The sequence below is a fragment of the Amblyomma maculatum genome, chromosome 1, assembly GCF_055883805.1.
Source record: "Amblyomma maculatum isolate TAMU_Amacu chromosome 1, ASM5588380v1, whole genome shotgun sequence".
Lineage (NCBI taxonomy): Eukaryota > Metazoa > Arthropoda > Arachnida > Ixodida > Ixodidae > Amblyomma > Amblyomma maculatum.
The window spans coordinates 264,842,475-264,865,861 of record NC_139344.1 but is presented as its reverse complement, the minus strand read 5'-3'; the positions used below and the strand labels follow the sequence as shown (position 1 = coordinate 264,865,861).

General features: G+C 43.7%; 2 protein-coding genes across 3 annotated transcripts in view; one reads left to right on the top strand and one right to left on the bottom strand.

Moving 5' to 3' along the window:
* LOC146206443 (adipose-secreted signaling protein) overlaps window positions 1-10,460 on the top strand; it is a 29,528-nt gene extending 19,068 nt beyond the window's left edge. For both annotated transcript variants that reach the window (XM_084591109.1, XM_084591108.1), the window contains one exon: window positions 669-10,460. In XM_084591109.1, the coding sequence (XP_084447235.1) occupies window positions 669-766 (98 nt within the window). In that variant the 3' untranslated portion in view covers window positions 767-10,460. The remainder of the gene's footprint in view (window positions 1-668) is intronic.
* On the bottom strand, window positions 10,276-23,309 carry LOC146206442 (uncharacterized). Its single transcript, XM_084591105.1, has 4 exons — window positions 22,958-23,309; window positions 20,246-20,420; window positions 18,173-18,354; window positions 10,276-10,955 (listed from the first exon to the last, which is right to left on the bottom strand). The coding sequence occupies exons 1-4, from the start codon at window positions 23,108-23,110 to the stop codon at window positions 10,761-10,763; spliced, it is 705 nt and encodes a 234-aa protein (XP_084447231.1). The 5' UTR covers window positions 23,111-23,309; the 3' UTR covers window positions 10,276-10,760.
* Window positions 23,310-23,387: the final 78 nt, after the last annotated feature.

The window sequence follows — 23,387 nt, the reverse complement described above, 5'->3', positions numbered from 1 at the left end:
GCCTTTTTTCGCTTCTTACTGTGGATCTTAACTGTCTTCAGCTTATGCTGCTGTACTTATGAAGGAACAAATATTCTAAGAGTTTCTCTTGAAACGAAAATTCTCTGTGCAAGAAACAGTAGCTATTCTGTGCAGTCATGTTTAGTACGCAGTGCCAGCACTTGGCAGAACATATGTGGCCCACTATACAAAGTCTATGCATGACACTGTCCCCCTTGAATTGCCTTACTTGCGGCAGTTCTACTGGTGGGCTAACTTAAGTGACTAGGAGCAGGAATAGAACTACAGGAATGTGCAGAAGTTTGACAAAAGAGCAGTTTTAACATTTTAAGATTTAAAATCCTCATTTCACTGTTGCGGTTGAGAAACTGCCAAGTTCTATTTATTTGTGTTGCTACAAGTTGAAGGTGTAAGCTGGGAGTAAATTTGAGAGAGTAATAAACTTTTGGCTAGCTCACTGGTGGAATATTCTGGGGCAGAATGGCAAAGATGCATAGATTGATTAAACAGTTCAGCTGCAGCGATAAACACCGAAAAATACTTACAGGCCCTTAGGGTTCATGAGCTGTCAAGCTACCATGGTTTTACTAACTGTGTAGCCTGACCTGTTTACCGATGACTCTACTGCACTGTGATGTGCTTCTCCTTTCGCCTTCATTGCCATCTAGGCAAGGGGAAAGGCACACCATTTCTCAAAACTGGAATCCACTGCATCGGCATTGAAATGGAGGAAGAATCGGAGAGTGACTGGCAAGGCTTTGACTAAACCAGTGCTGCAGGTCTCCAGTGCACACAAGCAGTTGCAAGACTGAGCTGCTGACGTGATGTGACTGCAGTGAGCAAGGCATGTCTGGTGATGACTGACATGTCTGGTGATGAGGCATTTGCATGTGTTGGCTGAAAGAAATTTTCCTGGCTGGGCAGCATTTGCAGATTAGCTTACCAAGCCATGACCACCATTTGTTCCAAGTAATTGCATGGCTGTAAATTATGCTGGGCTGAAGCATGAATTGGATGCTGTACACTCGCCCTATGTAAATTTCCTGTTGTGCTCATGCCTGCCTAGCCAACAATTTCAAAGGCTTTCTTTTCTTTCGTTTTTTGTTAGTAAAGCTTCCTGTTCTTTCGCTTTTTGTTAGTAAAAAGTTTTACCTCTTGCACTACTATTGGCAACTTGTGCCAATGCTGTATTCTTAGCCCAAGGCCAATGATGCCAGAAAACGAAATGGACGTCTCATGCGATAGAATAACAGCCCCATTGGGATGAAAAGCCGGAAACTATGCCGATTTCCAGGGCTGTCTCTTTTTTTTGTAGGTAAAACATTTTGCGTCTTGCCTTACTACATCAGCAAATATGCAGTTTGTGTGTTTTATTCTGAGCCCAAAACCAGTGATGTCAGAAAAAAAAAAAAGTTTTATGTGATAGTGTAAGAGCCTCACTGGGACAAAAAGCCACTAGGTGTCACAAACAGGTGCCAAGATTGGCAAGTGACAATGGAAGTCGGTCTTTCCTCTTCTTGGAGAGAGGTAGGCAGGCCCAGAAGGTGGCTGCTATGGGAGGATGAGGTTCTATGTTGAAAGATGTGCGTGTGTGGTTGTGCATGGAAGCTTATGATGAGGTTTTCATGCTATTGCATTTTATGTCTCAGCAAATGGCAATAGAGTGTCCTCTGCCTTTCCTTGTTTTGTGCGGTTGAAGTTTGCCACTACTGCTTAGGTCTTTGTAGCCATGAATATAATTGTAACATGCCTTCTTCTGGTCATGCTGCCATGGCTTCAGTAAGGAAGCAAGGCAGTGACAAGAATAAGAGTTGACTAGTTGCTAGTGTAACACGGTTTTAGGTTTACTTAGCGATGACCAGGTTAACTGGAGCAGTTGAAGGCAGCAGACAGTAGCCAGCCAGGCTCTTGTCCTGCAGCTGTCCACAGATGGCAGTGTGTCTAGCGAGGAATGCCAACCTTCTCCTTTGTTGCCATTGCTGCCCTTTTATCTGAGCTCCTTGACAACGACATGGATGTTTCAAATTGGTTACCAGCATGCAACGATGCTTGCAATACCTTGCAGTCTCCTCACCATTCTGTGCCACTTCGATTCGCACCTCCCGACTGAAGTTCTCACAGATGAAGCTCAGCATAAACCTGGGTACAGCAAATATGTAATATATGTGCCAGCTGTACCATTATGAAAGCAGGTGCCAACTACTCCGTGACTACTAAGTTTCAACCTTACCTCTATATGGCAGTCCTTTTGACCATAGCCGGCCAGCCCTTTGCTGGCTTTCTTTGTTAAAAGATCCATCCAGCTGCCTGGCTCTCTGGGTACCTACTCTTTGGCAGAAGTGATTGGCCAATGCCTGAGCCCTCGCAAAGTTTCGCCCTTACCCGAGTGGCAGTCCTTTTGATGCGGTCACGAACCACCATGCCCTTAGTTTATCTTTTTACACGATAGCGTATAGGGCTCGTTCGGCTGAAAGCCACCATTCCTCAGAATTGAGAAAAACATGTTGGAAAAAATATGGATGTGATTTCACATCAAAGTTGAATCAAAATTGTGATGCAACTATTCTTTGTGCATCGTTTGGCGCCAAAAACATCATCTCAGTGACAATAAATTTTCACTGGCTTTTTCACCCAGCTCACTCATAGCCACTCATGGCATACTTTGATCCCTCCCATCGCACCCGCAAAACTGTACATCTACAGCGGCTCAAGCCATACTAGGACCCAATGCATCTTTGTCCCCATGAGCTGCCAGGATGGCTCCTTTTTTCCTTGAGGTGATTGGAAAGGTGGGCATTATCCACAGGCAGAAGATTAGCATTCCTCACTAACCACATTTCTCAGGACAAGAGCCTGCTTGAGCTGACTTACTGCTACCTGTTCTTGCCAGCTGCTCCAGTTGAAGAGTAAGCCTAAACTCCCTGTTACAGTGGATGTAATTCATCAGCTCCTGCACCTTTCAGCTTGCCCATGCTCAAATCCTCAACAGTGCTTTGCAGCCAAGTGTTGTAAAAATGCTGTTGTGCTAAAGCACGTGAAAGGCTGCAGCTGGCATAAGTAGCCTTCATTGTTAATGGCGAGCCAAATGAAATGATGGTTTGTGCAGTACGAGGGAAAATTTGTTGGGTGTAAATATAGAAGACAAGGAGGTGATGGTTTGGGGAAAGAAAAGGGCACAGCAACTTGCTTCAAGTGAATGCCTAAACCATGCCATGTGCAAATGGGAGAAGTCATACATGAGAAAGCAGTGAGTTAGTTCTCCAATACTTAAAGCCCAAAAATGTTTACTTACTTTTTCATATTGCCTTCTCAATCCATCATTTGTGCCCGAACACGTACAATATCCTGTGCATTAATTTTGACACCTTTCAAAAATTTCTACAGCGCTGCACTAAAATATAGCGTGGAGATTGCACTTGAAGGTCTGCTTTGTTCAGTAATGCATTTGTACATGTGTGACCTGCACATAAGATATGGTACCCATCGGAGGAGAGGGAGCCCCTTCAGGCACTCTCATGTACATTGTGTCCCATAGCCTCAGTCACTTTGGGACATTAAACCTCACAAACCAAACTGAAGCCAAGCATTTGTACACATGTCCCAACTGTTGTCAGAACTCCAAATAGAAGTTGCAATGCACAAAAATGTGTGCACTGCGATGAAGTACTAAAACATGTTAAATCGACCGCAGAAGCATTTCGAGCCAGGCATACGTCTTATGGTAGCTCTGAAATAGTATGTCATTGTAAACTTTCAATTTTCTTTTTTTGTGCAAATAGATGCTTTAAAATATGCTGGTATGTTTGCACAAGTTCTAATGACAGGAATGAGTAAAAATTGTGTTAAGCATGGCTTGAACCTAGTGATGGAGCGAAAGCTGTGAGCCTTGCCGCAATAGCCTCTGTAGCACTGCCTTTTCTATCAGTTTTTTTTTTCTTAATTTTTCTTTTTCGTGATGCAGTTAGGTTTTGGAGAAAGGAAGGCACCTTATACTTTTGGGTGGACACCACAGAATGGTAGACACCTACACCTAATCAGGGCAAGGTCACGTTTGCATATTTTTTTCTTGTAAATTGTACATTGGCTTATAACAAAGGAAAGGCGCAGTATCTTGTCAGACTTGAGGAAGCTGGGAGTGAAAGCAGAAAGAGTGAAAGAGGTCCTGTAGTGGAGGGCTACAGAGTAATTTCGGCCACCTGGGGGCCTTTAACGTGCGCCGACATCACACAACACAGAGCTGCCTTTGGTTTTGTGGAAGGGAACAAGGAAGGCAAAGTATACTTTTGGGTGGACACAATGGAATCATGGACACCCACACTCGACTAGGTTAAGGTTACTTGGTCAAATTTAGTGCCATGCAAAGATAGGCTCTACCCAGCGTAGTGAAGCTTTTGCTTCAATTGTGAATTGATTTTAAAGAAAGGAAAGGCAATGCACCTGTCAAGGTTACTTGAAGTTCAAACTGAGGCCTGCACTACAACTGCTTTACCTTGAGGCGGCTTCAAAAAGCAATATAATTGAGACCCCAAACATATATGTACAGAATTTCACAATATGGAGGCTCGCACATTTAAAGAAAACAATTAGCAAATCTCCCTTTAATCTTGATGATATCCAACCTTTTCTAGAAGGCAACACCAGTATGTTCACTGTTCCAAGTGATGGTGGGGTTACATTTCTGCTTTACATAGCAGGCCACAGGCCGGTACCAGTACCAAATACACTGCTGTGCCAAGCAGACAACGAAACACCTGTATGTGAAAGCAGAGTAGGAATAAGCTAGAAATATGGAATTGTTGAAATGTGTCAAATATGAAGCCTGCTCTATTTTGCTCGTGCCACAGTGGAAGTCTGCTACCATGTCCAATATATAACCACGGCCGGTCTCGGGGGAGAGCGCGCGCTCTTTCTTACGGCCTTCTCAATCGCCGCGGGAACAATGGGAATGTTTCTCCTTGAGTTGTGCTCTCCGCCACCGCAAGGGGCGCGACCTGCTCACTGTTCACTCCGCGTCTGCTTCAGTGGCGGCGTGGGTGGCTTTTGCCTGGTTTCGCTGCTCGCGAGTTTCGTGGTTAGTGCAGCCCCGAAATTAAAGAACACAGAACGTAGATGATGCAGCGGCATGTCGTCAACATACTACACACGTGAATGGTTATAAAAAACACAGTCGTTTAGCAAACGTTCAACAAGCCTGGCATACATTGCGGCATGGTAGCTACTTTTGTCCATTTTAGTCGGAATTTTTCCCAAGCCTGTACAAGAATAGGAACAAAAAAAAAAAAAAATGAATGAGAAGTGTCGCATCGAAGCTTCTTCAAGGCTAACATGACAGCAACTCGTCTGCTACAGCAAAACCGTCTTTAGCGCTAGATGCGAAACCATTCACGTAACACCGAAGATGAAAATAATTTCATAAAAATGTAATGTAAATTGCAAAATGCTTGCATGATATAAAAGATTAGTATAACAAGCAAAGTAAACATTGTAGGGTTGAGTTTTAAATGTTATTACAATTCATATATTAGCCAATGTGTGGTATTATACACATTATTTTAATTTTGCAAATAAACATTGTTTTAATAAAATTTTTACATGATATTAAACTTGTTATGAAAGCACTAAAAAATGGCTTGATATTCATGACACCACTTGTCCTCGAAGTAGTAGAAAGAGGCCAATAAATGATGAAGGTGATACTCGATGCAATGACTTACAAATGAGTTCGCCTGCTATATCGAAAGTATGCAAGAAACTTCTAAAGAGTAAAAGAAGGACACTCTCACTGAAGACTCATTTCAAGCCTTATATAGCAACCCATTAAGGCTCTCTTTGGGAAAGTAAGGTTAATGTGCGGAAGGGAATGACATATGCTAGATGCGAGGGCCGCAACAGCTAGCGGCACATGACTACATTGTCAAGACAGACGTTTCATCTGAGAGCAAAATCAAGGCACTGAAGGAAGTGATGGCATCTCCTACCATCCCATTTCCCACTGTCACATATTCTGGTTTACCTTATGCCGCTGGATATATCGTTTAGTTAATCAACTTCGGGTGTGACGCTTGCTCTATTCTTCTTGAAACTAGCGAAAGAAGCAGCCCCATGTAGCATTATCCGAAACCAGAGCTTGTTGCCCTATTGGACAAGCTTTTCTTTTTTTTAGAAAAAGCTGCCGTGTATTACTATACATACAAATGTTCTCGAAGTACTTAAGATCCTGATTCAGTCAGCATTTCAGAATTCGACACTGAGTTGCCCGAAAGGAATTGACAACAGCTATGTTATTAGGTCCGCTTCTTTGATATTTGAAACATTTCTCAGAATTATTCTTCTCAATTAATTATACCAGGAAAGTGACAGAGAAGACCGAGAGGCCAACTCCTTATGTGCACAAGCCGTGCAGGAAGATTTTGAGACTGAATTTTCTAGACGCAGGTGGCGTTTTCATGAATAGATGAACATATAGTGCAATGTGTAACTTTGAAGGACAATTTCTTTATTGTTTGCCGCTCTTTTCGATTCTGCTTAACTGTTTATGCCGATTTCCTTGATTAAAAGTAGTCGCGAGACTACATATACATCTTCGGTCTTTCAACTGACTGATATGTTTTGAACGAAGCTAGAACAGCCCACTCCACTAGACAAGTGGAATTTTTACTATATGAGTAAATTTACTAGACAAGTGGAATTTTTACTATATGAGTAAATTTTCGTTCTTTACTCTGAATCTGAGACGCGCCATGAATTTTTGTCCGTGCCTCTTCTGATCTAAACGAAAACGGTAGCGGTTGGCAGCTAGAATCTCGACCCAACAGTTCACCAGGCACTCACGTCAGGTCGCGCTACACCTGCTTAAAACATTCAAAGGCACATTGCATAGCCGCACTGACGAAGGAGCGCGCGTGAGCGGATTGTTGACTGTATTTTATTCCTCGTACACGATAAATATTCGATGTTGATTACAGATTTTGTATAAACCATAAGGGGCGAAATGTCAGGACCTGCCGGTTGCAACTGACGCGGGCGAAGCTAAAAGCGAGCGCTCGTTTCCCTTGCGCTTGAACGGCTGTAGCGGAGGAGCAGCAGTGGGGCGGTGGCGACCCCACCGAGGCGTGGCGGGCGGTAGAAACGGACCCCATTGGAGAGGCCGTAAGAGAAGAGAAGCGCTCTCTCCCTCGAGACCGGCCGTGATATAACCTACAGTATGCAGGCATATTCCATGCCATGCATTATGTTTTGCAATAGCCGCAAAAGGATTTTGTTAGTCATATGCAGCTCTGCTCGCTATCTGTCACTACTGCAAAATGCACCCCTGTGCGATGATCTCCAGTACCTTCCTCTGCTATTATTATATGCTAAAGGCAAAAGAGAGGAGGATGAAGTAGAGAATTTGAGGGGCACTTAACCTAAGGGTATGATGCAACAGCGTTGACAGCTCCTGTCAGTGGCTAGTCTCTTGTATCCTCATTTGTGTACACTTCCCTCACCACATTATTTGTACATACTGCAGCTCCATGAGGGGACTATTGCAGGAGTGGTACATAAAGAAAACTAAAATACAAAAACTGCAAGACACTTGGCTGTCCCCTTAATCAGTAATCCCATCATTAGTGCCTCTGTAATTTTGCACATACTCATTATTTACTGCATTATGTGAAAGACTACATGGCACTGGTACTAACTCTACTTTAACCAAGCCATACAAACATACCTGCGAAGCCTAGTGGTGTTGTGTGTCAGACTCTGGGTCCAAGGGTCTCTTGTTAGATTAGTCTCACCCCAATTCCATTTATTTTTAAGCACTTAATGTATCCTAATGACATTTGAGTCATGTTGCATGTGATCTTAATCTCAATTTATGCCGCGTTTTTATCACTTTTTTTCTATCTCGCTGCTCCATGTATGTCAAAACCTCTTCGACCAATCCAGATTTTTTTTTTTTTTGCATACCAATGGTGCTATCAGGTTGCTCACTGAACGGGAGCTAAATGCTGTCGCGTCAATATAGGAACATGATGGGGTACTACATGAAGTGGCTAAAGCCTTCTCATAACTGTGAGGTGTAAAGACTGATGCCCCAACACAGCTCACAGGCACAATTAGCATTGTACACTGAGTTAAGTGCAACACTTAGTCGCAGTAGTGCACAGCCAATGGTAACAGAAAATGTTTTGTTGAAAGGAGTTGAGATTCTGGGCCAATCTATTCCAGGCTAGACTTGCCTGATTTCACTCTTGTGCCTAATATGTAATGCCTTGAACATGTGCTGCTGCAAGGACCTAGTTGCTTTGCACAACAGGAAGTAGTTAGGGTTTTTGCAATCAAGATTTGGACAGTTTCACAAGCTTGTGTGGTGGTGCCATAAAATATTCCTTGAAGTGAGAAGGCACTTTGTCATTTTATATGCAAAGCATATATTGGCAAATCACCTCCTCTCCCTACTTTTTGTAGTGTCCCTTTATGAAGCCAAATGCAGCTAGCTTAATGACTGGAAGAGACTTTTGGCATCATTCTGCATTGGTGTGTCTGCAGCCATTTTGACCTCTCTTATTCACATGGGCAGTGATATAAACAAGCATAAGTTGAATGAATCAGGCTCAAGGTTATTGTCCTTTACAGTGGCGTAATGACTTGGAAACTGGCTGTTGTACAGAATCCGCCTTTCTCACAAGGCCGCTGTGTGCATGTGTGCCCCTCTCCTAGTTGAAAAGCTCCGCTGCACAATTCTTGGCGTCCATGATGGGCACAGATGGAGCTGATTGCGGAGGCCATGTGCAGTTCATATTCATGAAAGTCGTATGCAACAGATGGCGGTAGCTGTCAAGTCTCCCAGGGACACTTTCAACCAGTAGCAGATGAATTTTCAACCACTCCCCAGAGGGCACCACATTCTATGAAAAAGTTTGATTGTGGTTCTAGCACCCTGAAGTGGCATAAGGGCTGCTGAGATGCTGTAATGGAAGGCTCCAGATTACCATATTTACTCTATTCTAAGCACCCTCTTTTTTTTTCACAATCGCAGTTCTCAAAGTTAAGAGGGGTGCTTAAATTCGAAGAAATCTGAAATGAGCCCCTCTCCCCTTCTTTTCATGACGATGTATTGACTATTCTGATCACCGCTTTTATGACCAAGGATTGACCTATGTTCTGGGCAGTCTGGCATTTACTTATTTCCTAAATGTTGGAAGTTTTTATAAATCACTGAAATGCATAAAAGTACCCCAGATAGCTTTAAGCTTTAGAAATTATTTGGCTAAAAAAACTTGGCAAATATTTTCGGCAAACGCGATTACAGTTAAGCTTCGAGCTGTAAAGTCCTCTGCTAACTTGTTCCAACCTCTGTTACGGCTCTCAAACTGACACCGAACAATGTACGTCAAACCTGCCAATCACCACCGGTACCAGGCCCACGTAACAACATGCGGATAAAGTTATGGGGCCACTTTTGGCCAGTTTTCAGTTTCTGTGCCACCATCTCTCATGTTAGTGACCGAACACAGCAACACACAAGCCGAAGATCATGCCTAAAGTGGCTTTATTTACGCCACGGACTCCGCGCCACCTCGGGATCTTGACAGCTCTTGTTTTATGACAGAATAAGAAAGCGTGCTTAGCGACCTTGGATATGCGCTCTACCTTGAAAAAAAAACTTTTTTTTCAATTTTTTTTTTCTTGAGAGAATAGGGTGAGTGCTTAAATTAGAGAAAATACGGATATTTAGCCTGCCAGGGGTAACACGTGCAAACATCTCACAGCACATGTTGCTCCTGAATTTTTCCTCCATCAAAATGCAGCCACCGTGACCAGGATAAACCACAGCAGCACCACTTAAATAAACATATAACTGTTTGTGGCGAATATACTTTTTCAACTTGAGCCAATATATGCTTTGCATGCCCTGAGCAACCCTCGGAGGTATCTCTCACATCTCTTTGCGTGTTGTATTGAACAAGTGTTGCATCCATGAGCAGAGTGCTTTTGTGCTTGATATGTACAGCACATCACAGAAAAGGTCATGTTGTTTTTATGCACAAACAGCAATAAATTTTGCACTGCAGGTGCATGGCAAATCCGTCACGTTAGGTGCTTTAAAATCTGTACTTTACACTGTCTTGTCCCTCTTGACCACAGATTTAATGTCTCTTGCATTACACTGGTGTACGATACCAAAGTTTTGTGCCATATGCCTAGATGCCTCCCAACAAGCAATTCACGACGCTCAAGTCTTGCAGCCAATGAACTGAAGTGCAGAAACTGTCTACAAAGCACAATCTCTGAATATGCTCCATGCTGTATATGTTTTATTACATATGATGTAGTCATCGCAGTTAAGTAAACTTGAATGCAATGTAGCAAGAAGCGATGCTTGAATGTCTGCAATCAATGCACAACCATTGTTCCTATCAGCATTAAGTTGAAATAAAAGCAGCCTACACAAAAATTGGAACAGTAGAAAAATATCTGGACTAATTGTGTTGCACTACTGGCTACCTGCATCCATAATCGATAGCCATATCTAAGTGCAAGGTCGAGCTGTACTTGGCTTGTGCCAGCAGAACACAACACGATTCTCTTCCATTTGTACTCTAGTATAAAGCGTTGCATTCTGGCCAGCAGCCCGATCCTGTCATGCATTTCTTCAGCTTGTAAAACTAACAATGTAGGTGCTGTTTACTCATTCAGGTGTAATTGTGCAGTGTGCACTGTCACCAAAATAAGCAAGAATAAATTACGCTAAGCTACGCAGATTGTGTTAAGCTTCAGAGAGATAAAGTAGGACTACACCCATGCAACAGTTGAAGAATTCCGCGCTTCGCTTCAGCTACAGTGCTTTGACAGCTAGCGTCTGAAGGCATCTGCAAAGGCAGGATGTGAATGTTGAAGTTGAGTTGTTTTAACTCGTCCAAACCAAACGTGGCTGATATGTCCTCCACGGGTTTTGCTCCCGGCAGATCCTGAAAACACACCAGACATTTAGATTCAGATTAAAAACTTAACACCCAGCATGCCATCAACATCATAATATGGATGCTGTAACACATCTTTTTTAAAAGTGAACAGCAGTAATGCTCGAAGCCACACATGTGGTATCTGCTGTAGACTAGGTTTTTTTTTTTAGCCGTCGTCCATTACTTCGCAGTGCTGCCTTTTGGCCTTTCCTTACAGCGATACTTTCTTTATACCTCGCCTTGTTTTATGGCCTAGAGGTTGCCAAAAAGTTTGCTTCTCCTCGTAACTTGCGAGCAGAAAAAAACTCATTATATTCGGACCTTGGTTCCAAAAATAATGTAAAGTGCGTTCTCAACAGTGTCATTTCAAGAAGAAAAAAAAAAAGTTACAATCATGTAAATACGGTACATGCAGCTTAATTTTCATCGCACAAATTACACGGTGCACCATACAATTTTAAGCAGTGTCCATAAGATGAACAGGAAAATTTTTCCCAAGTCACCTTCCATAAACTTGCATCATTCCAGGTGCACTATCGCAATGAATACTAATGAGAACAGCAGAGCATGTGATTTTCTGCATTCAGCGCAGTCTGGCATTGGTGCACTGTTTCTTTCTTCGCAAGCATACTATATAAAACCATGTAAACCATTTTCTTGCCGAAACTGAAGAAGGCTCTTGCTCTTATTTTCGGTCATCCACTTGGAGAAATTCTCCTCCCTCGTCGCCGACAGTCCCACTTCCTGTAGAATCTGTGCCCTCGATGCCCTTGCCCTTGCACAAGTCCAAGGAGGTGGCGAACATCCACCTCTGAGCCGCTCCGGAACACTTGGGGCAGGTGGATGGTGCTATGTCGTCTTGAGAGCCCCGTCAGGATACGACTGATTGGGTAAGGGCTGCCCCTGCCCTTGTCCTAAGGGATACCTCTTCCAATAAGAGGGAGGGGGAAAGTGCACGGGGGTATGAGGGCACATGCACTTTCGTAGTTTTTGGAACTTTGTGTGTAAGGCTGTCCATTTTCTCTGCTCAGCATCATGTGTTCAGTGCATCTGGAGGCATAACTGTTTTCTTATTAGGTAGATGGATGTCCCAGGTTACACAGTGTATTTGTCACTCTTTTAGGCTACCAGGGCCCTTCCACCGCATCAGGTCTTGTGTGTGTTGAAGGCAGCGTTGAGACCCCTGGATGATTTAGCAGTGTAAACACCACTTTTGTGAAGGCAGTGTGAACTTATCGCCCCTTTTTGGAGTCATAATTATATTCCCAAACAGTGTGCAGAGCGTAAAAATCTCCACCTATTAGTATCAAAATTCCGTTTCTGGGACGAGCGTACACAGGCACTAGTATCAGGGGCGTTCTGTTTGGGCGCGCAGGTACCACTATACTTCCTGCTAAGTGTTGCACCACATGTTCAAGTCAAGTGGCATTTGAGGAATGGTGTTTGAGCTTTTTCTGACGTTTCCGTGTTCTTTTTTTTTTTTAATCAGAAATGGAAAGGCAATGGTACTTTATATATCCTGTCACTGGACACAATTGATCATGTTCTTGTATCTAGTATGCCCATCAATGCAACTTGTCGTATAATAATATTGTCTTAATTTCCCCAACATTATTAGAGAGTCCTCTGCAATTCCACTGTGTAACCTCTTGCCAATTGTTTTGGCTATTTCTATCCATGATGTATACTGCTCTGGATGAGCTGTGTCAATTGCATAAGATGGTTTGGTTTGGTTTGTGGGTTTTAATGTCCCAAAGCGACTCTGGCTATGAGACGCCGTAGTGGAGGGCTCCGGAAATTTCGACCACCTGGGGTTCGTTAACATGCACTGACATCGCACAGCACACAGACACCTTGCTTTTTGCCTCCATCGAAAAGCAGCTGCCACGGCCGGGATTCAATCCCACATCCTTGGGCACAGCAGTCAAGCGCCATTACCACTACGCCACCACGCTGGGCCTCAATAGACCTTTCCAGTAATTCCACCGCACCGAGAGGCCGTGAAAAGCTCCCTGGGAAGATGGAGCGCCGCTGCGCTCAGCCTCGCGTCTCTCCGTCCATCTCTATGACTCTGCCAGTCCTCTGGAGAATCTTTCTCTGCCATCTCGGCGTCATTGCTCGCTGCTGGTTCCGCTGTTTTCTGTTATGTTGTGCCCACCGTTCCTTTGAATCGCGTTGCGCAGTTAGGTGTTGCGTGTTAATTCCATGGATCATCAGCCGACACAAAAAGACCAGCGTCCACCCATTGAAGCTCTCCGTGGCGGCATGCGCAGTGTGGAAACAACCCTTCTCCTCCACTCCGTGCCGACGCGCGCATCTGCTGTGATGCGCTACCCTCCTCCTCCTCTCTGTAGCAAGCCCAATGGCGGAGCACCTGTGTAAGGGTGCAGCTCGTTGCCATGGTTACGGCGTATCTGCTGTAGCGGCTTGTACATGCCACGCACGATGACCTTGGCTTTACATGGCGTAGTGATGCTTTCGCTCCAAAAGTCACAACAAAATTGCACAAAGACTAGCTGCTAACCATCAAAGCAATCCGGTGCTTGCTGCATTTTGCAAGCAAGCACCAAAAAATCGCATGAGAAGACGTATGATGGTAGAAAGCAGCGGCGCAGCACGTCAACACCCAGCAGCCGATGTGGGACGCAATCGCTCCGTTCTCCCATCATGCTTTGCGCGGATCTGCCAGGGGATGGAGCGGCGCTGCAATTTGTGGAAATGTTCATTGCATAAGAATGTCTAGTACCGCGCTATTGCGCTAGCAGAGAGCTTACTGACCTTGTTGCCGTATTGCCTGCAGGCGTCCCCTTTCTGTTTTTCTGAACTTTCCTTTCACTGTTCGGCTATACGCGCTCTCTTCTGTCGCAGCTGTGAAATTTGGCTGCAAGCATCGCTATTTCCTTGTCTATATCATCCTGCCGGTGAGTACAACCAGCAGAGAATGCTTGCATCCTGCGTTTTTTGCGTCATCCAGTCATTGGCACTGAAGCAAAAGGCGCACCGTTCTGTTCATCCGTCGTGGTGGGCTCGTCTTCCTCAGTCGCATCATCAAACAGCTCTTGCGACAGAGCAGCACAGCTGCCAGTGCATTTCGTTTCTGTTGCCCTGCCCTTGCCAACTCGAGCTTTCGCTTTTTCGTCAAACATTGGGGGTGAGGGCGAATGATATCACGATCATTAGATTTGCATAGTCCGCATTTAAATTTCATCTTGCCCGATTTGGTTATGCAATCTGGGTTAACCTCATATGGACAGGATTTCTGCAAATGGCCTTCTCAGTAGCACCTGCAACAGATCACCAGCCTCGGTTTGTACGTTTTTTGGTCGCACCATGCAACTGTTGTAGTAAAACTGTTCGTACGTTTTTGGTCGCACCATGCAGCTGTTGTAGTAAAACTTATCTAGAAGAGTGTCTTGTCCCTGTAATGTGACCAGAAAAGTGCCTTCGTTTCCGATATAATGTGCGGCCAACACAATATGTGTTCCCAATACTATGTCTCGCCACCAGGGGATCATACAGGTCTAGATCACGGACGACACAAAGCTGAGTATTTAAACCCGATGCAAAGTAAGTCTACTGGAAGATGCTCCTCAGATGTGACTGGAATTTGCTTGACTGTGCACGTTTTGCGTGCATCCTCAAGTGTGGCTAAAGACACTGCGACACTGTTCGACGTCCTGTGGCTTAGAAATCCCTGGTAATATGTGGTATCAAGTGTGGCATCTATCACTTTCTGTACAGCCCTGCTGGGTATCTTTGTCATGTCATGCTGCGCTGTTGGTTTCACATGTACTCTGAAGCAATGCTGCAAGGCTGGTGTTGGATAAACAGAAACTGGCTTATCAGGGGCGGCCCTTGCCTTCTTCGCCGGTGGCGCGTTGACTGGTGGTCCAAGTAGTTTGACCGCCTGGGGGGTCCACACTTGAATGTCGGTGACAACTTCCTGTTGCTCGACCATAGCCTGCAGTGCATCTTTGGGCTTTGCTGTACTCAAATTCGAAGTAATGTCCACGCTGCTTTGTGACTAAGTGCTCGCACCAAGTATCGGCTCATTACCGCACCCCGCAGTAATCATGCAAACTCCTGGTCCAGTACTTGTCGTGCGTGACGGGATTACAGCAATGACTTGAAGATCCAGTGGAGTCCCCATTCTTGACATCTCATCAGCAGTGAGGTTCAGCACAACCCCAGTAGGCCTAGCTATGACGCCGCATCAACATTTGGCATATACGGAGGGCAGTGTCCTTGGTGATCTTGCCACGTACAGGTTGTCTAGCCTTTACACTCTTCTTCAGGAGTTTGATGGTCGCTGTGGGGTTGCAGACTACAGAAGCAGCTTGAAATCTTGCTGGACACAATATAGCCACTGTGCACAGTGACACTAGTTTGGGGATCTGTGTCCACCCCTGATATGCATTGACTGTCGCTAGGCGAGTAGTCATTTTGCTGCTGTAGCACTGAAATCTCATCCTGGCTACTAAGAGCTCTAGCTATGGCTGGCACTATCACATCTTGTGTGTGTTCCAAATTTCAATTCTATCCCATACAAGATATGCACGTCTAGTCATTCAGAAACCTCACAGTGAGTTGCTCGTAAGAAGAAGAGTAGACACACCAAATTTTAACGCGACAGTGTTAAAGGCCGCATTCACCAGAAAATTCGGTGTTGGAGTTGAGTGAAAAATAACAAGCATGGTGCTGGCAGGTGATAGCTGCCGTGGCCATGCAGTGATTGGATATAGGGTATTCTGACGTTACGTATGGCAGGAGCTGCCAACTCGGGCCTCTCACTTCATTGGGACGGTGATATCAGAAACAGCATGCCAGGAACCTTGCATTCAGAGTCAGACACGTTTTTCCTAGGCCACGCAGACACGTTCATGCGGCTTGGTTAAAGTGTGGCTTTATATGTCTGGTGGTAGCCTACCTTACTGCGCCATACCCTTAAATGTGGAGCTTAAGTGTCACTCATAATTTTTTGTTGTGTATTATGTCTGTGGAATGACATGCAGCACATTACTAAACACGAATAGCCACATGGATTGCATGAAAAAGTGGTATAATTTCCTAATTTAATTTTTTCCCCACTGCAATTCCAGTTTCAACTGCAGAGCGATGGCTGTGACGTCACCGACGCTCTGGAGTCGTGTGAGGGGTATACAAACTGCAGTATGGGCGCTGGTCTGTTCATTTTAATTTGCATCAATTCTTATGCAAGCCTGCCAAAAAGTTAAAATAACAAAAAAATGAAAAGCAGAGATTATATCATAGTTTTTGCTGCATATCTTGTGTGCGCTCAGCGTGTTGATGGCATCGCAACCATCGCGTGGTGGCTGAAACCGAAACTATTCAAGAAAAACAAAACGAAACTTTTTAGCTGGTGTAGATGAATTCAGTGTCGCGATTCATAGACACTACTGTCTTGCGCATTGTTCCAAAGAAAAAAAAAATGTGCATAAAAAAATTTGCAATGTCTACTCTTCAGGGGTGAAAGCAGGTGCAAGCATTTTTGAGCAGCTGAGGGAGCAGTAATAAAGCCATTTTAGAGCAGCTTTGGAGCAATAAAATGAGTTTTGGAGCATGCGAATTATGTTTTGGAGCATGTTTCTAAAGTCAAATGCCTTTACAAATACAATTTTCTGTTCCTGTCATGCAAAAATATCCAGTTTGATTCCTTTCTATTTAATGTGGAACAGACTAGCAGCAAATGGAACGCTTGCTTCTACACTTCACACCAGAACAATGAGTTTGACTAAAAGATAGTCACTATTTTGTCTTGATAAGGTTCAAAGGTGGAGTCTGTCACTTTGATGCATTCAAGCACCACCACTAGTTTGGCATCAATGAGCAGCACATTTCTGCTTTCTATCTTGTGCATATCCTTTCCAATCTTATGCCTGTGCTAATAAATTCCTGGGCATGAGTCAGTAGTGCTGTCAGGGAGGATAGACTGCACTCAAGGGTAGCCTTTTCCTCCTACAGATTCTTTTGCTTCATAGCCTTCTGCCAGTGGCTCGTTTACCTGAGCAATATTAGCACTTCCTTAAACACATTGGCAATAGGCCCTGTATGGCTATTCAAAACTCTTGAGGACATTTTTACTGACTGGCACCTTTGTCGCATTACCCCCTTATGCTTCAAGTATGCTTTTGTTCGATTGCTTGACACGCTTGTTCCCAACAGAGGCTCGATAGTGAAGTATGTGCTTGTTTACACAGCTGAACTATTAGAAGTCGAGTAGCTCTTTGTAGTCGGACCAGTTTCCTAGCAGCTCAAAGTCGCCAACAGTGACTACTTTGCTCGCTGCTCTCATCACCGCAATTAAAAAAACTGGGAGAGGGCGCTACCTAAAGTGCACAAAGAATTTTTTTTTTGCAATTATTTCTCTCCAATTATTTGTGGCTTGTTTTAAAATTACTCTCAAATTCATTCTGCTCTATGCATTTTCCAGTTTATGAAAATTTTACACGTATTAAACTCGGCGCGAGGGGTGCAGTAACTCTGCCACCAGTGAGCTCCCGTTGTTTGGCTAAAGCGGACCCTCGAGCATGTACCTGGAGCTCACAGCATGTCACCACACTGCTGTGCTTCTCATGGTCACTTAATCGCATTGCATCAAATCGCATTTTTTATGAGAAATATCATTAATTGCCCACTGTGCGGCGAAACCGCACTCTAGCAAATTGATGGCAAAACACTGAGGGAGCCAAGTTGGAGCAGTTTTGGAGCAATATTGCATTTTGGAGCAGGATGGAGCAGGTAAAGCAGATTGGAGCAAATGGAGCAGCACTTCTACCCCTGACTCTTTTAGGTGTGCAACCAGTCTTCATGTGTTCGTAGGTCTGCATGAAAAACGAAGAAAAAATGGATGATTAGAAAAGGCGCTGAACGTGCATTTTATACACTTGCGGTATCCAGTCTTTTCTTTTTAGTCAGCAGTGAAAAATCATGCTGAGAGTTTTGGTGTGTTTATCATGTGCTGGTCTGTTTTCATGCTCCGAATATGCACGTGGTGCAATATCACTAGCCAGAACAAGATGGCAGTGCAACAGCAGTTCCGAACGAAAGCACCAGTTTACCTTGCAGCAGCCAAGGCGCATCGTAGTTGGACACATACCCTCAAACCAGCTGGCAGGTGCTAAGCTGCACTGATTGTGTAGAATGCCATGCGCTCCGTTGTTCGCATCCCTTTTCATCACGATATTGATTGAGACTGTACTTACCTGCTTATTAGCGAGTACAAGAATTGGCACATCCTTTAGACGTTCATCTTGTAGAATTCTGCGGAACTCATGAGCAGCAGAACGAAGCCGTTGAATATCGGCAGAATTCACCATGTACACAAGAACACTGGTGTCATGAAGAAAGTTGGGCCAGTAAGGTCGCACAGCTTCGGAGCCACCCACTGAGGAGAGAGCAGGCAAATTGGCAGTGCTTTTTCTGAAAGGTTATTGCAACAAAATGCCATTCGTCAAGATACACAGACAACATAAATTTGGTCTTTGTCATACCGGTGTTATAAGGTCAATGGCACTTGTTTTACTGGCGTCTATAACCTCGAAAAGGCCAACATATGAAACGTAGGCAAGATACTTCTGTTCCCAACCAAATCCCACTGAAATCGCCAGCTGATTTCTTAAACTGCAGTGTGCCAAGAATAATTTTTTGATATGGATCTTAGTCTTAATTACACTGCCTTTCCCTTCAAAACAGTAATCACAATGTCAAAAATTTAAAACGGGCAGCAGACAAATTCTTAAATACGATTTGCTCAGAAATACTATATTTGCTCGTGTAAAGAACGCATTCCTTTCTTTCGGCATGCAGTCAGCTAGCACACACCATTTTTTGAATGCTGAAACAACTGTGTAACAGCAAAGCCCTATCTGTTGAATGTCAGGCCTACTAGTATACCTCACCCTACAGAAAAACTTATCAATAAGAATGTTCAGCGAGGAATACGAGAGCCCCCCCTTCTCAAAAAAAAAAAAAAAAATGCTGACCACAAAGGGTTTCTCTGTTCCGTCTGCCATATTAGGGACTGTAGCAACTTGTGCCTTGGTTTCATACTTAATATGAGTTGTGCTAAAGCAAACTTCACGTTTACTCAACTTAGAAGACAAAATTACGGGCTGCTAGGCGAGTTAAACATGTGTGGTCCATTAAAACTTGTTGACAATCTCAAGCACGAAGACTATACCGAAAAGCATATTTTGCTTTATTTAAAGGGACAGAGCACGGACCAAAATATGTAATGGGGTTATGGTGTAAACGAAAAGCTTTTGCCTCGTGATATTGATCGAGCACTGCAATATCCAAGAAACGAGGATTTATAATTTCAATTTTGCATTGAAAATCATATAGAAACGACTGAAGTGGCTTCTTGTGGCAAAACACTAATTATTAGTAACCCACGTGACGATATCTTGGGAAAAAATGTCACTGGTTTTATAACTGCACAGTGTTCTTTATTCTCTGAAAAGTGCTCACCTTGTTTTATATATTTTGCACTCTATCCGGTGCGCCTGTCAGCAAAAACCACTTTCCTTTCATATTGCCTAATATGTGCTTTCAGCCTCTTGTCACTAGATGACGTCACAGTGTTTTGCATTCCTTGGATGAAGCGGTGACCATAGCCTACTAAAACTTCTGCCGTGAAGGCTTACGTTCCTGTGTTGCAGCAGCCTTAGGTGTAGACTCTAAAATGGATGCTACTCTGACATTTATGTGACATTTATGTTAGTTTTTGGTACATCACTTTCATCAACACACAATTATCGCGGTAGCTATTTATGGTTTCCAGCATTATACTACATACAAACAGGCACATGCACTGATCGAAAAATTCTGGTCAGTAAAATTTTTCTATCGCATTTCTGACCTAATCGCTACGGAATTGACAACTCGAGGCTGCAAGCTTTCCACTGCGCCGAAAAAAAATTGGACGGTTGAAGTGCAATGTTCTGTACCTTTAAAGTCGCGTGGGATGAGGTATTTATTCCAGCCTACATAACAATTTACGCAAGTAAATATGATAAATGAATCTTGCTGCTAGACAAACATTCCCTTTGAAATCGGTTTTCACTAAACAAAATTTGAATAGAGTTATCATCAGTCCCTTTAAACTGTAAACTTTTTCACTAGCATCCAAATGCAACACTACACGCTATGAATGCCGTCCATGTGGAGGACCCTGCATTAATTTCTATAGTGTGGGGTAGGATTGCTTGATATGCACCAAACTGCCTGTAGCAGTGCAAAGAGAATGCAAAAACAAGTAATGAGTGCAAACTTACATTCCCAAAAGTTCAGCGATGAACCATTCTCAGAGTTGATGCAGACTACGTTGAAGCCTTCAGTGGGAAGAGGGTTGGTTGATGCAGCATCTGGTCTTGACAGGTGCAACAATAGGCTGCTTTTGCCAGCATCATCAAGTCCCAGGACAAGGATTCTTTTCCCTCCATCTGCACACTGTGAATGTTTATTTAAGAATTTAGCCTCAATTTAACCAGGCAAAAATTTGCAGCTCTGAGATAGCTGGTGTCAGCTAGTTTGTGTTTTGAATGCAAAGGCAGTTTTAAAGGCACTTCGCATCTGCTCTTAAGACAAAGCTTGAGCGCAACCCTCATTTTTTAACAGAGAATGCATTCTGACAAAGAAACCAAAAGGTTAGCCTCGGTGTGCTTCACCCAGCCTGTTAGAATTAGTAAGGCTCCAGCTAAGACTAGCAAAGACTGAAATGGAGCCCAAAGAATTTTATATGTTGCAACACTCAAATGCTTACCTTTAATTTCTCCAGACACAAATGCCAAGATGAAGCATGTATTGACAGCAAAGTGCATGATGCAAACAAGCATTTGTAAAGGAAAACCAGAGCAAGGCTGTCCTCATAAATGCCATTTCTGCTGCAGCCTTCCTTAAAAAAAAATGTTTCTTACACACTACAGTTGTGAGCAAAATTCTTTTGTTTCTGCATACGTTTGTTTGAATAAATTTTTGAAGCTCGATACATACACCTCTTTTTATAGTTTGTTCTCGTATGGGATCAAAAATAACACTAGCACTAACATGTATTTAACTATACAGTCAAATGCACACTTATAACAATACCGGTTAGAACAATATATCAGATATAACAAATGTCACTAAGTGGCGCCGTCAGCTTTTCCATGTTCTCTACGGTAAAATAACTGCTTATAACAGTGCATTATTGACTACAACAATTAAAATTAGTCACAGAGAGCCAGCCTTGAAAGGGACAAAACACAAAAATGCTACATCCACACCAGACAAACTCCCATTTAGTCCGAAAGCATGTGCATGAAGAGCTAGCAGAGCCAACCGACGGATCAGCCTAGTGCTGTGAAAGCAAAAACTGCACATAACAATGCACTCTGACGTCTTCGTTGCCAGGGATTCTTGCTTGTTATGGCAGCAGGATAGAAGAAAAAAAGGCTTGAAGTTTTCTTCTATGAAGCCGTCCATCATTATTGTTTCTGAGGGGTGCCTCTTGCAGAAAACACATCAGGGCGCCAATGTATCGCAGCATAAGTCATGGGCACCAAACATTACTCCGTCGGTCATTGAAGTCAGCCTTGCAAGCATGGTTTTATTTTCCGTCATCACTGTTCTATCAGTTCTGCAAGCTCATAGGATTAAACATCAAAAATTTTTTCTGGAAAGTGGAATTCTTCGGATTGCCAGTGACCCGGAGGCTCGCGAAGCTCCCACCAATATGATGACGGCGGCGTGTTCAGACTGACTATTGCATGTAGACGATGCAGTCGTGAAAAATTATTTTCTTAGCTGTCATCTGTGCTGATAGCAACAACAAACAGGAACCTATGCAAAGGAGTCCTTAGAGTCCCTTCAGTACTCCGTTTTTGCAAAAGGTCCTCCATTTAGCTATATGCTGCAGTTGGGCACTCTGCAGAAAGATGTGAACGAAATATGCCATGAACCAATCAAAGGTGATTTATAGGGATTTTTTCTGGCAAAATCTACATCCTAGGACACTTCCCTGTTATTAAATGCTCTGATGTTTTTTTGTTTTTGCATAACCCGGTTACAGCAGTGATACTTTCCTTGGCACTTCAAAATTATAAGTGGGTTTGACTGTAGAGAGTATATGTACAGTGCAGTGCGAAAGTGGAGAAACCACGCAATTTGACAAAATTGCATGCCAGCGTTTCCTGACGGCGCAGTGGCTGTTTTCACTATATATGGTAACCCTCATGATATGCATGCCCGCTTGGCCAGGTACTTTCACCAGGCGCGCATTTTAATATAGAAAATCAGCAATCGCAACAGATGTGCATTTTAATATAGAAAATCGGCAATCGCAACAAATTGCGTGGTCTCCACTTCAGCGCAAGCACTGTACCTTCTCTTCCAAGTACAAAACAAAACCACGCAGTAATATATACCATCACAAGTGTGTTGGTATGTACTGATGATTGATTGATCGAAACGTATGAAGGCGCCGGAGGTTGGTCGATCATTGAAGGAACTGGGGGTCTGGTAAGGGCAGTGCCAGTAAATGTTACATTTGGAAGGAACTCTAGCCGCAGCTAAGTCGTTGCGGAACGATATGTGAACACCTATTTTGTCACTTATGTTACTACAAACCTAGACATTAAAAACGGCTGATTAAGTTTAAAGCCGACTATGTGTACTGAGTGCGTGTAGTGCCTAGACCTCCGCGTAAAAGCTAGATGTCTGCATTATTTTTCAATGGCAGAACCAAAGGCCTTGCAATCAACAGTTGCAATCTGAACGCTACTAAGAAATAAGACGAATTTTTTCTCCCCGGAGGTGGCGAGGTGAAAAAATTTTCGTCCCGCTACATTCCTCGGAGAAAGTAAAGAAACTTGGGACGCAAAACAGGCCAAAAGAAAAGAAGTCTTGGAACTTGCAGCACACACTCTTCTAAAAGCTTCGTTAAAAAAACAAAAAGTGCAATAAATTTCATTCATTGGCACAGTTTTAGGGATTCATGCCTTTCTCACCGTCTCTTCCACGCTGCTGTAATACTTCCGAGACCTTCGTTTCCAGTAGTAGCGCAACGTAAAACAGGTCGCTACACCTAAAATAACGCAACTTCCTATGAGAAAAGATTTCCGCGGCACGCTTGTGCTGCCAAGTTTGAATAAAACACTCATGATAAGAAATCGCGCGCAGTTAACGCTATCAACTGCGTGCAATCACGCGCCGGTTCAGCCGTTTGTACCACAGCAGCCCTCACGAACGGTGCCGCTGACTCCCGCTGGCATCAGTGCTCGCTCAAACTGCTCAAACTGCTACTGCTGCCTGCTGCTACCTCACTATACCTCCTGTGTGATCATGTGTATTATGATGCTCTCTCCCACGGTGCTCTCTCCCTCTCGACAGGTCGAACGCTCACGCTGACAAAATTTTATTTAATTTCCTGACTAATGT